The sequence below is a fragment of the Chiloscyllium plagiosum genome, chromosome 42 (assembly GCF_004010195.1).
Source record: "Chiloscyllium plagiosum isolate BGI_BamShark_2017 chromosome 42, ASM401019v2, whole genome shotgun sequence".
Lineage (NCBI taxonomy): Eukaryota > Metazoa > Chordata > Chondrichthyes > Orectolobiformes > Hemiscylliidae > Chiloscyllium > Chiloscyllium plagiosum.
In genome coordinates, this window is record NC_057751.1 from 15,009,642 (window position 1) to 15,025,258 (window position 15,617).

At 42.5% G+C, this 15,617-nt stretch overlaps 1 protein-coding gene across 4 annotated transcripts in view; it reads left to right on the plus strand.

The window, feature by feature from the left end:
* The window catches only part of ikbkb (inhibitor of nuclear factor kappa B kinase subunit beta), an 81,383-nt gene extending 66,896 nt beyond the window's left edge, over window positions 1-14,487 (plus strand). For all 4 annotated transcript variants that reach the window (XM_043681571.1, XM_043681572.1, XM_043681570.1 and 1 more), the window contains 9 exons: window positions 48-199; window positions 1,779-1,840; window positions 3,705-3,814; window positions 7,081-7,130; window positions 8,087-8,186; window positions 9,656-9,803; window positions 12,086-12,210; window positions 13,232-13,331; window positions 13,854-14,487. In XM_043681571.1, the coding sequence (XP_043537506.1) occupies window positions 48-199; window positions 1,779-1,840; window positions 3,705-3,814; window positions 7,081-7,130; window positions 8,087-8,186; window positions 9,656-9,803; window positions 12,086-12,210; window positions 13,232-13,331; window positions 13,854-13,886 (880 nt within the window). In that variant the 3' untranslated portion in view covers window positions 13,887-14,487. The remainder of the gene's footprint in view (window positions 1-47; window positions 200-1,778; window positions 1,841-3,704; window positions 3,815-7,080; window positions 7,131-8,086; window positions 8,187-9,655; window positions 9,804-12,085; window positions 12,211-13,231; window positions 13,332-13,853) is intronic.
* Window positions 14,488-15,617: the final 1,130 nt, after the last annotated feature.

The window sequence follows — 15,617 nt, forward strand, 5'->3', positions numbered from 1 at the left end:
TCCCTGTGGAGAATGGATCTTTGAACTGATGTCTTGTTTCTCTCCAGGATGAGTTTACTGCGCTACAACAGCAATCTGTCCAAACATAAGACAACCATGCTGTCCAGGTGCCAGCAGTTGAAAGCAAAGCTGGATTTCTTTCGAGTCAGTATCCAGATTGACCTGGAGAAATACAGTGAACAGATGGAATTTGGAATCAGTGAGTATTCAGGTGTCAGGCATCGAACAGGGCCAATGAGTCGATAGCCAGGAAACATTATTGAGGTCCTAGTCCGAAGAGCCAGGGCTGGCTCCAATCTCTGCCTCACCCTGCAACACTCCCTGGACACGTACACTGCTGACAATATTGGCAAAATATCAGGGAACAGAAAGTTCTGGCAATTTGCAGCAGGTCACTCAGCCCCCGAGAGGGGACAGTGGTTGGGGGGTGGTGTGGAGGGGATAGAGAGAGAGAGAGGGGGGGAGAGAGAGAGAGATGCACTATTGTGTTGGTTCCAGTCAGACCCCTTAAAACCAACCTTTCCTCTCCCTCTCTGTGCATGTCTGCTATATCTTCAAAGATTGGGAGAAGATTTGTAGCTCGGGTGCTCATTGTTGTGGTTCTGTTAGCCGAGCTGGGAATTTGTGTTGCAGACGTTTCGTCCCCTGTCTAGGTGACATCCTCAGTGCTTGGGAGCCTCCTGTGAAGCGCTTCTGTGATGTTTCCTCCAGCATTTATAGTGATTTGTATCTGCCGCTTTCGGTTGTCAGTTCCAGCTGTCCGCTGCAGTATACTGGCCACTGCAGCGGACAGCTGGAACTGACAACCGGAAGCGGCAGATACAAATCACTATAAATGCTGGAGGAAACATCACAGAAGTGCTTCACAGGAGGCTCCCAAGCACTGAGGATGTCACCTAGACAGGGGACGAAACGCCTGCAACACAAATTCCCAGCTAGGTGAACAGAAGCACAATATCTCCAAAGAATTAAAGCATGGTTACAGCACAGTACTGAAGGACCATATTTAGCCCTTAATGTTTGAGCTGGCTCTCTGTAAGAACACCTCACCAAGCCCCAAGCATGTCCCACAGATCTTTTTCCAATTATCTCATTCCCTTTTGAAAGGCCTGATTGAAGCTGCCTCTACCACAACCTAGGTAGTGAATTCCAGATAATTTTTCTTCACCTCACCTTTAGTTCTTTTGCCAATCACCGTAAATTGTTATCTTGCTTAACCCTTCTGCCAATATGAACAGATTCTCTCTGTCTACTTTGTTCAGGCTGCTCATGATTTTGCACACTCCTTTCGTATTGCTCCCTCAGCTTTATCTTGAAGGAGAGTGATCCTGATTCAAAAACATATTCACGATATTTTCCTGTTATGGTCCCTGGATTATTTCAACATCAATCAGTTAATCTTTAATATATTTCAAACGCATTCTATTGACTATTGCAAAAAGCACTAAATATGTACAGATTGGTGTTTACACCTCCAGATCATAATAAAGACTTTATCTTAAATCTGGAGGTCCAATGAGAGACTCTTTTTGCTCCAATGGCTAGCTAAGAAATAGCTGACATGGATTTAGAAGAGGAGAAGTGCTGACTTCAGGAAGCATGAACATATGGCACTATTCTTCATGATATAGTTTATTTAGATTTTCAGGAAGTTTTTTGGCAAAGGTCCGAGACGGAGTTGTCCAATTAAATGGAATGATATTGAAACCTGTCACTGACTGCAGTGGGGACAAAGCTTTGTTTCTATCTATGCTGACCCAATTATCATGCTCTTCCAGCCTCTGAGAAAATGATCACTGCCTGGAAAGAAATGCAACTGAAAGCAGAAGGTTGCAGAAGAGTGAGTATTCTCGCCACCTGACTGTCTGTCTCCCTGTCCATGCTTGGGATCTGGGCTCTTCTGATGCTTAGCTGGGATCACCATCTTCGATTGGTGCCTTTCTATCCACTTTCTATTAAGTGGAGTGGAGAAGTGATGTGGTGGGAGTATTGGGAGTGGACAAGGTCCATGTTTGAGGGATATCAAGGTTTACATAATCGAAACATAAGAAATAGGATCAGGTGTAGGTCATTCAGCCTTTCAAACCTCCCTGCCAATCAACAAAATTATGGCCAATTTACTCCAGGTCTCGATTCCTCTATGATGCCACACAGAATTACAAAAATCTATCTACCTCCTTTTTAAGTACTTTCAGCGATCTTGCCTTCACAACTCTGTGGGGTACAGAATTTCAGACATTCATTATCCTCGAAGAGAAGAAATTCCTTTGCAACCCAATTTTAAATAAGAGTTACAGAATAAGGGACTTTAGCAATTTCTGAAGAAGGATATTTTTGCTGCAGAGGGAGTGCAGCCAAGATTTACCAGACTGGTTCCTGGGATTGCAGGACTGACATATGAAAGGTTGAATTGGTTAGGTTTATATTTGCTGGAATGAGGAGAGATCTCACAGAAACTTATAAAATTCTAACATGGCTGGACAGGATAGATGCAGGAAGGATGTTCCTGGTGGACAAGGAGTTCAGAAAGAGGGATCACAATCTAAGGATTTGGGACTGAGGTAAGACATTTCTTCACCCAGACAATGGTAGACCTGTGGAACTCGCTACCCAGAAAGCATTTTGAGGCAAATACATTGATAACTCAGGGCTAAAGGAATCACAGGATATTGGAGAAAAGTTTGAACATGTTATTGAGTGGGACGGTCAGCCATGATCATATTGAATGGTGGAGCAGGTTCAAAGGGTCAAATGATCTTGTCGTGCCCTTGTTTTCTATGTTTCTATGTTTCCAAGTTTGAGATTCCCCCACTAATGAAACAATCTTCTCAAATTCTACCCTGTCAAACCCGTCAGAATCTTCTATGTTTCAAGAACTGAAGCTTGGGGACCATTTAATGATGGGAGGTGTCCTTGAAATGTAGGATCTTCAGATTCAAAAATAGAAAGATTGAGTACAGAGCAAGCAAGTTGTGTTGAAATTTTATCAAGCACAGATTAGACCACAAATGGAGCATTGTATCCAGCTCTGGTCAACACATCTTTTAAACAATGTGAGAGTCCTCAAGAAGATTGACCAAAATAGTTCCTTTTATGGGGGATTTTAGCTACGAGGTTAGTTTGGACAATCTGGGGCTGTTCCCCTTGTTCTGAAGAAGATTGAAGGGAGATTTCACAAGATGCTAACAGCATTATGTAACAATGTTGTATTATTGTGTAGACAAAATAAAGCTGGTAGAATATCCTACAGATGGTAGAAGAGTAGGGAACAGATTTAAGACTTAGAGAGAGATGCAGGAGATCAAAGTCAAGATGAAGCATTTCAAAAAGAAATTGGATGGGCATTTGAGCTAAATGAACTTCCTGGGCTTCAGGAAAAAGTAGGTAATGTGGCTGACAGATTGCTCAACAAAGAGTGAACAAGGACTTGGTGGGCTGAATAGCTTCATTCCATGTTGTCATGATTCTAAGAGGTAACAGCATGGGGCAGAATTTCGACAAGAGAACTGGACCAGAAATGGACAATGACCTTAGATCTGGAACAAGATTGTTCTCAGGACAGAGTTAAGGAGAAAATTGAGTTTGGAGCAGAGCAAAAACTAAGGATTCCCACCCCCCCCCTTTCAACACCTGCAACTCAGTGGAATTCCTGTCCAGCTCTTATGCTTCACTGTCTTTTCCAATAGTTTCTCTGCTCTCTTTAGATGGATGATGTGACCACTCTGGATGAGTTATCTATGGCACTTCAAACCGATCTGGTTGACCTGCAGAGGAGTCCGTTAGCACGACAACGAGGAGAGGCTCTAGAAGTTCTGTAAGAAACTCTTTGGTTTCTGAGATCATGTACTGTGTTTGCTTCTCCACGATATATTTATGGCTTAGTCTGTCCATTCAGAGAGGAATCATATTGTGTTTTTATCTGCTGAGTTATCTTTGAATTAAATTAAAACTCACATTTATCTAAAATCATCATTGATATTCCTAACAATATGTGTATTTGTCCTAGTGACCTAAATATTGCCAGAGGATCAGGAAAGAATTCCCTTGGGTCAATGAGAATGTTTTTTTTTCCATATCCCAATTAGATTGAAGAAAGAATCCCAAAGTACTTCACAGCCAAGAAATCACATTGAAAGACTATCACTGTTGCTTTGTCAGCATATGCGATGGCTAATCTATGCACAGCAAGCTCCCCCAAGTAGCAATAAGATGGGTGACTAGTTAATGTGTGTGTGTTGGTGAAGGAGTGGTTCCTGTAAATTAGAGTGCATAGTCCTGATTAGTGACTGGGACCAATTTATGGGATTATATAGGATACGTGTCATTGAAGTAGACGATTCCGCCCAACCACTCTAAGCTCGTGTGTTTTTTTTGGAGTGTGGGTGTCATTTTGGACGCATTTCTCATTCCCCGGTAGGAATTAAGAGTCATCCACGTTAATGTGTATCTGGAGTCACCTGGCATGTTTCCTTACCTGAAGGACATTAGTAAACCAAATAAGTTTTTACAACAATGAACAGTGGTTGTATGGTCACCATTCGGCTATACAGCTTTTTATTCCATATTTTTATGGACTTCAAAGAAGCCTGGGAACTATAGGTTGATGAGGAGAGAGCAGTAGACATTGTTTCCTTGGACTTGAGTAAAGCCTTGGACAGGTTGCACATGGTAGACTAATTGGTCAAGTTAGATCATATGGGATTCAGGGAGAGCTTGTCAACTGATACAAAATTGGCTTTACAGTAGGAGTCTGATATTGGTGGTGGGTAGGTTTTTGAGGTGATTCTGAAAGGTACGATTTATATGCATTTAGAAAGGCAAGGAATGATTCGGAATCGTCAGTGTGGTTTTGTGCATTAGAAATCGTGTCTCACATAATTGATTGAGTTTTCTGAGGAAGTAACCAAAAAGGTTGATGAGGAGAGAGCAGTAGACATTGTTTCCTTGGACTTGAGTAAAGCCTTGGACAGGTTGCACATGGTAGACTAATTGGTCAAGTTAGATCATATGGGATTCAGGGAAAGCTTGTCAACTGATACAAAATTGGCTTTACGGTAGGAGACAGAAGATAGTGGTGAACGGTTGTTTTTCAGACTGGAGGCCTGTGACCAGTGGTGCTCTGCAAGGATCAGTACTGGGTCCACTTTTATTTGTCACTCATATAAATGGCTTGGATGAGAATAAAGGAGGCATGCTTAGTAGGTTTGTGGATGATACCAAAATTGGTGGTATAGTAGACTGTGAAGAAGGTTTGAACGGCACGGTGGCACAGTGGTTAGCACTGCTGCCTCACAGCGCCAGAGACCCGGGTTCAATTCCCGACTCAGGCGACTGACTGTGTGGAGTTTGCACGTTCTCCCCGTGTCTGCGTGGGTTTCCTCCGGGTGCTCCGGTTTCCTCCCACCATCCAAAAGATGGGTCAGGTGCAGGGTCAGGTGAATTGGCCATACTAAATTGCCCGTAGTGTTAGGTAAGGGGTAAATGTCGGGGTATGGGTGGGTTTCGCTTCGGCGGGTCGGTGTGGACTTGTTGGGCCGAAGGGCCTGTTTCCACACTATAATCTAATCTAATCTAATCTAAAGGTTAGGTAAGATTACAAAGGAATCTTGATCGATTGGGTTAATGGGCTGAGGTGTGGCAGATGGAGTTTAGTTTGGATGAATGCAAAGTTTTGCATTTTGGTAAAACAAAACAAGGACAGGACTTACACAATTAATGATAGGTGGTATTGTGGAACAGAGAAACCCAGGGGTTTAGGTACATAATTCTTCGAAATTTGCATCATTGGTAGTAGACAGGGTGGTTAAGAAGGTGTTCAGCAAGTGTTCATTTCTCAAACCTCTGAGTTATAGGAATTGGGACGTCATGATGAGGCTGTACAGAACGTTGATAAGGCGTCTTCTGGGGTTCTGTGTGCAGTTCTGGTTAACCTGTTATAGGAAGGATATTATAGGAAGGGTTCAGACAAGATTTACCAGGATGTTGCCAGGAATGGAGGTTTTGAAATATAAAAATAAGCTGGGACTTCTTTGATTGGAGTGTACAAGATTGAGGGGTGACCTCATAGAGGTTGATAAAATCATGAAGGGCATAGTTAAAGTGGGGCAGTTCAAATCTTGGGAGCAATTTTTTAAAGTGAGAGGAGAAAGATTTAAAAAAGGACATGAGCAGCAACTATTTTATACAGACAGTAGTTTGTGCATGGAACGAATTGCCAGAGGAAGTGATGAACGCGGGTGCAGTTACAGTGTTTGGACATTTGGATAAGTAGATGAACAAGAAAGGTTTGGGGGGGGGAATTTGGACTAAATTAATGCAGGTGGGACTAGTTTATTTTGGGAACATGGTTGGCATGAACTTATTATTAATAGAACGGAGGATCTATTTCCATACTGTCTGATTCTTTGACTCTATGATTCTATGTTAGGATTTGAACATTAGCCTGGGGTTCAGATTACTAATCAGCAACATTACCACTACTTTATTGACTCTCCCACATTCTCAAGTTAAGTCTCCTTCTATCTTCCTTATCCAAATCTACCAGCATAATTCCCAATACCTTCTTCCTTCTACGCTTGACGAGCTTAGTCTGAAATAAATGGATATATTCACTTCACTTATTCCCTGAGGTGGTGAATTCCATATGCTCATCACTCTTATGGCTAAGAAATTTTCTTCCGAATTCTTGGTTGGATTTCTTAGTTACGACCTTGTATTGTTGGTTTCTCGTTAGGATCTTCCCTCCATTCTGCCTTCATTCATGCTTTCAAAAACCTCTCTTTAGTCATCCCTGAATCTTTACACATCCAGTAGAAAGGAGACCCAATCTGTCAATCCTTTGTGATGTGTGTACCTTTGCATTTCTGGCTTCACCCTTGTAACCCTTCTCGACACACTCTCACAGATGCCTCAATCTCCTTTGAGTAATCTATTAACCGGAACTATATGTAGTACCCATTCACTGTGTAAGTAGCACCTTTGAGTTGTCTTGCATTCAATTTCCTATTGGGACACAATCAGTACTTACTAAATTACTGTGTGCTTTTCCTCATTGGATTTAATGCTTTCCTGCCACCCCAGGGAGGATGCTGCGATGGAATTGTACCGTAAACTCCGGGAGAGACCAAGAGGTAGGCAAAAAGACTTCAAACTCAAAAACAAATGGCAAAAATGTGAAATAGGAATAGAAATCATTGTCAGCAAACAGTGGACACATTAGTTGCTTAAGAAGTTGGAGAAAGGTTAACATTCAGAAGGGGAGTCCTGTCCAGGTGATCGATCTACAGCTGAAATATTTCTTTGCTTCAAGAGTAGCTTTAAAGTAATGGTGGGCTTTCACTTTCATTCCTGGTTTTATTTCGGGTATTACTTTAGTGGCAGGCAGAGAGGGTGATAGTAATTAGTTGTAACAGGATAACAATATACCAGTGGGTTAGCACAGTAGGTGAACAAGCAGCATATAGAATTTAACACAGAGGTGTATGGCGTGACATGTTGGGGATACCAATCTGGATTTAATTACGTAGTTTTTAAAGGGAACAGGGACAGAGGGTCCTGGAGGTGCACATGCCATCTTTGAAGGTGGCAGGACTTATTGACAGACTGCTCAGCAAAGCAGCTTGGGTTCCACAAATCGAGAAATGAGTACAAATGTTGAGAAATAATGTTGAATTTTTGTAAAATTTTGGCTCTGAGATAACTATAGTAGGAAGGGTGTTAAGGTCCTTGAGAGAATGTAGAAGTGATTTACCAGAATGATTTCAGGGAATAAATTTAAGGATTTTAGTTACACATTAGGTTGGAGAAACTGAGATTGCTCTTTTTGGAGCAAAGAATACTCGAAGTAAAGTTTGATAAAAGTGTACAAGATTATGACAGGTTTAGATCAGGTAAAGAAGGAAAACATTTAGCTGTTATTGGTACAGAGATGGGGGCTAGGCCAGATTTAAGAATGCAAGGGAGGATGCAATGAAGAGTATTTTTGCACAGCAATTGGCAATAACCTGGAACTTACTGCATGTGAATTAAGTGGATATGGAAACGATGTGATGATTTTAAATAGAAATTGAATGTGTTTGTTCCGTAGACCAGCGGTCCAATGGGGACAGCCAGGAGATGGTCCGAATTCTTTTACAAACCCTGCAGAGCTTTGATAAGAAGGTGAAGGACATCTACTCGCATCTCAGGTATGACTGGTAGAGGGGACAGTGAGCTATCAGAATGCTGTACACAAGCTCAGTGTGCTTGGTTTGGTTTTCAAGTCTCACATACAATCACTGCAGGTCAGGAGACCAAACTATTATGAGGGGCTTGGATAGGATAAATAGACAAAGAGTTTTCCCTGGGGTGGGGGAGTCCAGAACTAGAGGGCATTGGTTTAGGGTGAGAGGGGAAAGATATAAAAGAGACCTAAGGGGCAACTTTTTCACGCAGAGGGTGGTATGTGTATGGAATAAGCTGCCAGAGGAAGTGGTGGAGGCTGGTACAATGACAGCATTTAAAAGGCATCTAGATGGGTATGTGAATAGGAAGGGTTTGGAGGGATATGGGCCGGGTGCTGGCAGGTGGGACGAGATTGGGTTGGAATGTCTGGTCGGCATGGACGAGTTGGACCAAAGGCTCTGTTTCCGTGCTGTACATCTCTCTGACTTTATGACTAAGTAAAAACCAAGTAGTTTCTGACACCAAACAGGAGAAAAATATCACTCAAACTTGCTCTGCTGTCTGGTTAATTAGGAATGGAACAACCGTATTATACAAACCTCCGTAAAGAATGCTATTTACTGAGGATGGGGTGGAGCAATTGGTGATTCTGTTTCTGCGATGCAACATGGTAAGGGTAGTGAGCAGAATCTAGAACATAGCAGCAAGGAGTGGTGAAGTGACTTATCTTGTAGCCTGATTCCAAATATTGCTGCATCTCTGAGAACTGAGTAATGTTTGCTTTATTTGCTGACATCCTGGCCCAAGAACAATTACAGGGCTGAAGAAAATGTAATCCTCAACACTAATTGGTGACATCAGGGAAACAACATCCTGCTGGGACAGAGTAGAGGCAGTTTTCCTCTGTATCCAACCCCATTAAGTTGTTGTTCTTGAAGTGGTGAATGGAGACAGTGAAGAAGGAGCTTCACTCTGTATGTTAACCCATGCTGTAGCTGCCCTGAGAATGATGGCCATAGCTTTACTCTGTATTTAACTCATGGAATGCCTTCACTGATCCAATGCTGTCTCTTACTGTAACCAGTGTGATCTTTCAGTTCTAATGCTGTGAAGATTAAGCAAGTGAAACGATTGGACGCATATCGCAAGGAATAGCACCACGGTTGGGTAGAGAGTTTTGATATTCTCTGTTTGGACATGAGAATTGCTGGCAAGGCTTGTATTCTTTACCTAAATTCTGTTTTTTTGGGATGATAGTGTTGGGCTGCCTTCTTGAGAAAAATAGTGGACAGCAATCATTTTGCAAAGGAATAATGGTCTTGGAACAGCAAGCTTGATTAGAAGGCAATGTATGGTATGGTAATTTTACCCTGAGTTTTGTGGTACAGTGTGTTATCCAGATGGTATGTCTTTGGATTGGTTCATTTGTATGGCTACTATGAGATGGAGATGGTTGTGTCTTGGTCTCTGTATGTTTCCTCTTCTCTTGCAGTAAAACTCTGGCCTGTAAACAGAAAGTAATTGATCTGCTACCCCGGCTGGATGAGGTACTACAACAGATGGCAGACGATGAGAAGCAGGTGATGAAACTACAGGAGAAGCGTCAGAAAGAACTCTGGCATCTCCTGAAGATTGCATGTGTGAGTATTGTCAGCTAATTATTCTGCCTGTACAAGTGCCACCTCTGAGTGTTACTACCACAATTGGGCCTACCCCTCAGTTGCACAATCCCTGAGATATATGTCAGGGTAGCAGTGCCCAAGAAATGCTGCATTGTGAAAAGGACAGGGCAGAGGCAGTGAAGGAGCGTTGCACTGTCAGAGTTGCTGTGGACGCTTATCATCTGTCCTCTCAGGTGGATGCAGAGGATCACATGACACTGCTATGAAAAGTGCAATGAAGTCCTCCTCCAGACAAATATGTAGCGTTAAAGGAAAAGACTACACATGTTATATGTTCAGTATCTCATTATTATTTGTGGGATCTTGCTGCCATACATTACAATAGTGACTATACTTCAAAAGTACTTCATTGATTCCGGGGGTCTATTAGTGCTGTGGTTTATGTTGCTGGGCTCTTAACGTAAGCCAGATGTCTGGTGACATAGTTTAAACCTCATTCTGGCAGCGGTCAAATTGAGTGATCTAAATAAATTTGGAATAAAGTGTTTTGATGTAATTGTAACCATATAATTAAGGAATTGTTATTAAAGCCTACCTGGTTCTCTAACTCTCCTTCCAGGAGGGAATTTGCCGTCCTCACCTAGTCTGGTCTTTATGTGGCTCCAGACCTGCAACAAAGCCCTGGATTGTAAATGTTCTCCAAAATGGTCCAGCAAAATGCTTAGCTATATTTATGAAAATGCCACATCACAGCGCTCTGGAGGAGTGGAGAATAAATACTGTCAATGATGCCCAAGTGCCATGAATGAGTAATGGAAGAAAAAGTAGTTGAAAAGAAGTTAGGAGGTTCCAAACTTCAGTTGGATTTAAGTCCCATAGTTGATCATTTATCCTCTAACATGGTATCTCTGTGCATCCTCCCAGCTGGATGTCTCTATGACAGAATTACAGTCAGCATTTCATTGACTGGAGCTCCTCTTGAAAACACCCTATTAACGATGGGGAGTATGCACTATTTCAGTATATTTTTAAGAAGGTAAAATATTTGAATTGGAATTTTTGTGAAGAAATTACATAAACACTTTAAAGAAAATTTAATGGTAAGGTCCTGGGGAGTGTTGCTGAGCAGAGAGACCTTGAAGTACAGGTTCATAGTTCCTTGAAAGTGGAATCTCAGATAGATAAGATAGTGAAGAAGGTGTTTAGGATGTTTTCCTTTACTGGTCAGAGAATTGAGTATAGGAGTTGGGAGGTCATGTTGTGGCTCAATAGGACATTGCTTAGGCCATTTTTGGAATATTGTGTGCAATTCTGGTCTCCCTGCAACAGGAGGATATTGTGAAACTTGAAAGGGTTCAGAAAAGATTTACAAGGATGTTGCCAAGGTTGGAGGGTTTGAGTTATAGGGAGAGGCTGATGAGGTTGGGGTTGTTTTCCCTGGAGTGTTGGAGGCTGAGGGATGACATTATATAGATTTAGAAGATCATGAGGGACATGGACAGGGTAAATAGACAAGGTCTTTTCCCTGGGTTGGGGAAGTCCAGAACTAGAGGCCACAGGTTTAGGGTGAGAGGGGACAGATTTAGAAGGGACCTAAGGGGCAACTTTTTCACAGGGAGGACGGTGTATGTATGGATCTGCCGGAGGGAGTGGTGGAGGCTGGTACAATTACAATACTTAGAAGGCACCTGGATGGATATGGACATGGACAGGGTAAATAGACAAGGTCTTTTCCCTGGGTTGGGGAAGTCCAGAACTAGAGGCCACAGGTTTAGGGTGAGACGGGACAGATTTAGAAGGGACCTAAGGGGCAACTTTTTCACAGGGAGGACGGTGTGTGTATGGATCTGCCGGAGGGAGTGGTGGAGGCTGGTACAATTACAATATTTAGAAGGCACCTGAATGGATATATAAATACGTAGGGTTGAGAGGGATATGGAACAAGTGCTGGCAAATGGGGCTACATTAATTTAGGATATCTGGTTGGCATGGATGAGTTGGACCAAAAGGTCTGTTTCTGTGCTGTACATCTCTATGACTCTGAAACAAAAATGAAAGAATTGTAAGGTTGTGGAGAAGGAGTAGTGAGTATGGACTACTCATGATAACTTTTTAGAAGGGCAGTTAGGGTGAATGGACGCTTGTGTTGTACGATTCGACAAAACTGTTTTTTTCCGAAAGGTATTCTGAAATGCTGCTTTGGATTTTGCCAGCCCAAGTATTTGTTATGGTTACATTAAATTTGTGGCCACATCCAGTGCCACCAGCAAAATCTGAGATGAGTTTATGGTTTCTTTCAGAGCAAGGTGCGAGGTCCGGTCAGTGGAAGTCCTGAGAATCTCAGTACCAGCCGTCTGTCTGCTCCAAGTCAGTCTATCTCTCCTCCCTCTCTCAGCATGCTGCCCTCAGAGAAGTCCAGAAATTTGTAAGTTTCAGAATTCCACCCTCTTTGTTTGGGCCAACTCCAGTTCTAATAAATGGGACAGAAATTGGTTTCTAAGGGTTTTTGGTCACAGAAGTGGGGAGGCCATGGCCTAGTGGTATTATTACTAGACTGTTAATCCAGAGACCCAGGTAATGTTCTGGAGACCTGGGTTCGAATCCCACCATGGCAGATGGTGGAATTTGAATTCAATAAATATCTGGAATTCAGGATCTAATGACGACTATAAATTCATTGCCAATTGTCGGAAAAACCCATCTGGCTCACTGACGTCCTTAAGGGAGGGAAACTGCCATCATTACCTGGTCTGGCCTATATGTGACTCCAGATCCACAACGAAGTGGATGACTTTCAATTGCCCTCTGGGCAATTAGGGATGGGCAGTAAATGATGCCTAGCCAGTGACACCCTCATCCTGTTCAAGAATAAGTGAGACCCATTTGGTTAACTCGGGAATGAGGAGCTAACTCTTGGAGCACCTTAGATAGAGTGACTGCCTCTAGTCATGAAAATAGCTTGTTTACAAAGCTTAGTGAAGAAGGTGGCAAGCTGGCCCTGATCAGGCCTACACTCTGTTCTCAAGCAAAGTAGTCAGTGTTCAAATGCTCAGTCTCCCAAGAGACACAGGCTCCTGTTGAGAGATATCTTCCCTTCTCTTTCAGAATGACAGTTCCCCTGCCAGCTTCTCAACCACTGCCCAGAGCTGCTGGGCCATGCTGCATCAGTTCAGCCTGATCTGTCATAGTCTGGCACACAAGGAGCACAGCACCTTGGGGTCACCATCATGTTCAGAATAAGTATTTTCAGTGAATATCCATCAACCTCACAATTCGCAAACTGAACTGGGTACTTTGAGTGTGAATAATGATTAGATAGTAATGGAAAATGACTCTATGCTGTTCTTTGGAAGATCATTAGGTAAAGCGCAAAAAAGGGCAAATGTATGAATGAGTAGCACTTGGGTCCAAGATTTTTCAAAGCCTTTGCTTGCTTTCTCTTTCAGAGAGGAATCGCTTGTTGTAATTGAAGAAAGTCAGAGCTTCCGCAGTCAGCTTCTGAGTGCAATGAAAGAGACAACTCAGGATCATGAGAATTCTTTGCAGGTGAGATTAAGGCTGATGCATTTCTTCAATTTTATTTCCTTTTATTGTGTAATCTTTGTAAATTCTTCATTTCTTCTGAGGGAGCTTTATTCTGTATCTCCAATTTGCTACATGTGTCCTGGGAATGTCTGATGGGGACAGAGTAAAGGTAGCCTTACTCTGTTTTTAACCCTGTGCAGTACCTGTCCTGAGAGTGTTTGATGGGGAAAGTGTAGAGAGGGCCTTACTTTTAGTTTAAAAGAGTAGAGTGAGCTTTACTCCATATCTAACTCTGTGTTGCATCTGCCCTGGAAATTTTCTTGAAAACTGCAGAAGCTTTAATAGAGTAGAGAGAGCTCTATTCCATATTGAACCCCATACTGTATCTGCCCCAGGAGTTTTATTGAAAACTGTAGAAGTTTTATTTTGTATCTAACCTGTGCTTTTTGGTGTTGACGCTGTGTGCCTCTATTCCTAACCTCATGATTCACAATTTTAAAAAACAAAATTTGCCACAAAAACTATCTTTGTTCTTTGTTACAGTCATTGGATTGGAGTTGGCTTTCTAGCTGCTAAGGAATTGCACACTGGATTCAATAGTTCCTCATCAATGAGCTCTGACTGTAATATTTCGTGAACACGGGCCTTCATCTCTATTAGGTAATGCAGAGGAAAGGCTGAATGTAATTTGCACCAATTTTGGTTTGAAAAGGAAGAATTTCAGACTTCGATCTGTCAAAACTTGGTCATCACTGCCTCCTGCCACTCACTGCTTCATGATCAACATTTCAACTTCCTCTCCTGCCTCCACACAATTGGTTTGAAACTGTTCAGCACCCAGGAACAATGTTACCATTCTTTCCCAGTTTGCTATCTCAGCAAGGATTGAGGAGATGTACATGGGTCAGATCTTGCTGCCCGGTAAAATGTTGAACTGGCCTGTGTGGAGTCCTGCATCTCGAGGAGAGATGGGCTTCGGAGTGTGTTGGGTTAGTAATGGTTCTGGACCTGGACCTCTGCCTCTAGTAGAAGAGCAAGATGTGATCCAAATGTATTTCTGACTGCTTTGTTTGAGCTAGTTTCCGCCACCTCAAATCCCAACTTCAGGTTATTTGCTGTAGTAAAATCACAGCACCACCTACTTTTTAAAATAAATTAAAATGCATTGTATTCCATGTATCCTCCATCCTGTCTCTATTATTTTGCTGTCCTGTGTGAAAATGAAGTTTGAACCAAACCAGCTGATGCTTAGCAGATTTAGTACTCTAAAATCTGTAGCTCAGTCCATACAACCTGATCGATCAGGTAACTTTATCACAGTTTTCAGCTTCCTGTTAGCTGTGGTTCTGTAGGGCACGGTTTCTGAGTCAGTAGTTGCAGGTTCAAGTTTCGTTGCAAAAACCTGAGCTGAAACCCCAGTGCAGTGCTGAGGGAGTACTGCAGTGTCAAAGGTGTTATAAGAACCGAAGAAATAGGAGCAGGCGTAGACCACTCAGCCCCAAAAGCCTGCCCTGTCCTTCTATAAGATTATGGCTGATCAGACCTAGGACTCTGCCTCTTTTCTGCCCTCTATCCCTGATATTTCAAAAATCTATCTTTTCCTCTCTGAATTCATTGTGGTCACACCTCCACAACTCTTCGGGAGAAAGATTTCTGGAATTTATGATGCTCCTGGAGAAGCATTTCCGTCACAGCTCAAATTTAAATAAGTGACCCTTGTTCTACTTGTGAGAAGCCTAGATTCCATTCGGCAGGGGAATCAATCTTACCTCTATGTTGAAAATATTCATTGATCTTGTTTCTACCACCTTCTGAGGCAGAGAGTTCCACTGGAAAAAGGTAATGTTGTCAAAGACAATATAGAGGTACAGGCTCCTAGACTAGACGGGGAGGAGGTGTTTGCAATTCTGGAAAGTGTGAAAATAGGTAAGTCCCCTGGGCCGGATGGGATTTATCCTAGGATTCTCTGGGAAGCCAGGGAGGAGATTGCAGAGCCTTTAGCTTTGATGTTTATGTCGTCATTGTCTACGGGAATAGTGCCAAAAGAATGGAGGATAGCATATATTGTCCCTTGTTCAAGAAGGGGAGTAGAGATAATCTGGTAACTTTCGACCAGTGAGCCTTATTTTGGATGTGGGTAAAGTTGGAAAAGACTATAAGAGATAGGATTTATAATCATCGAGAGAGGGATAAGTTGATTCGGGATAGTCAACATGGTTTTGTGAAAGGCAGGTTGTGCCTCACAAGCCTTTTTGAGTTCTTTGAGATGGTGACCAAACAGGTGTTGAGGGTAAAGCGGTTGATGTG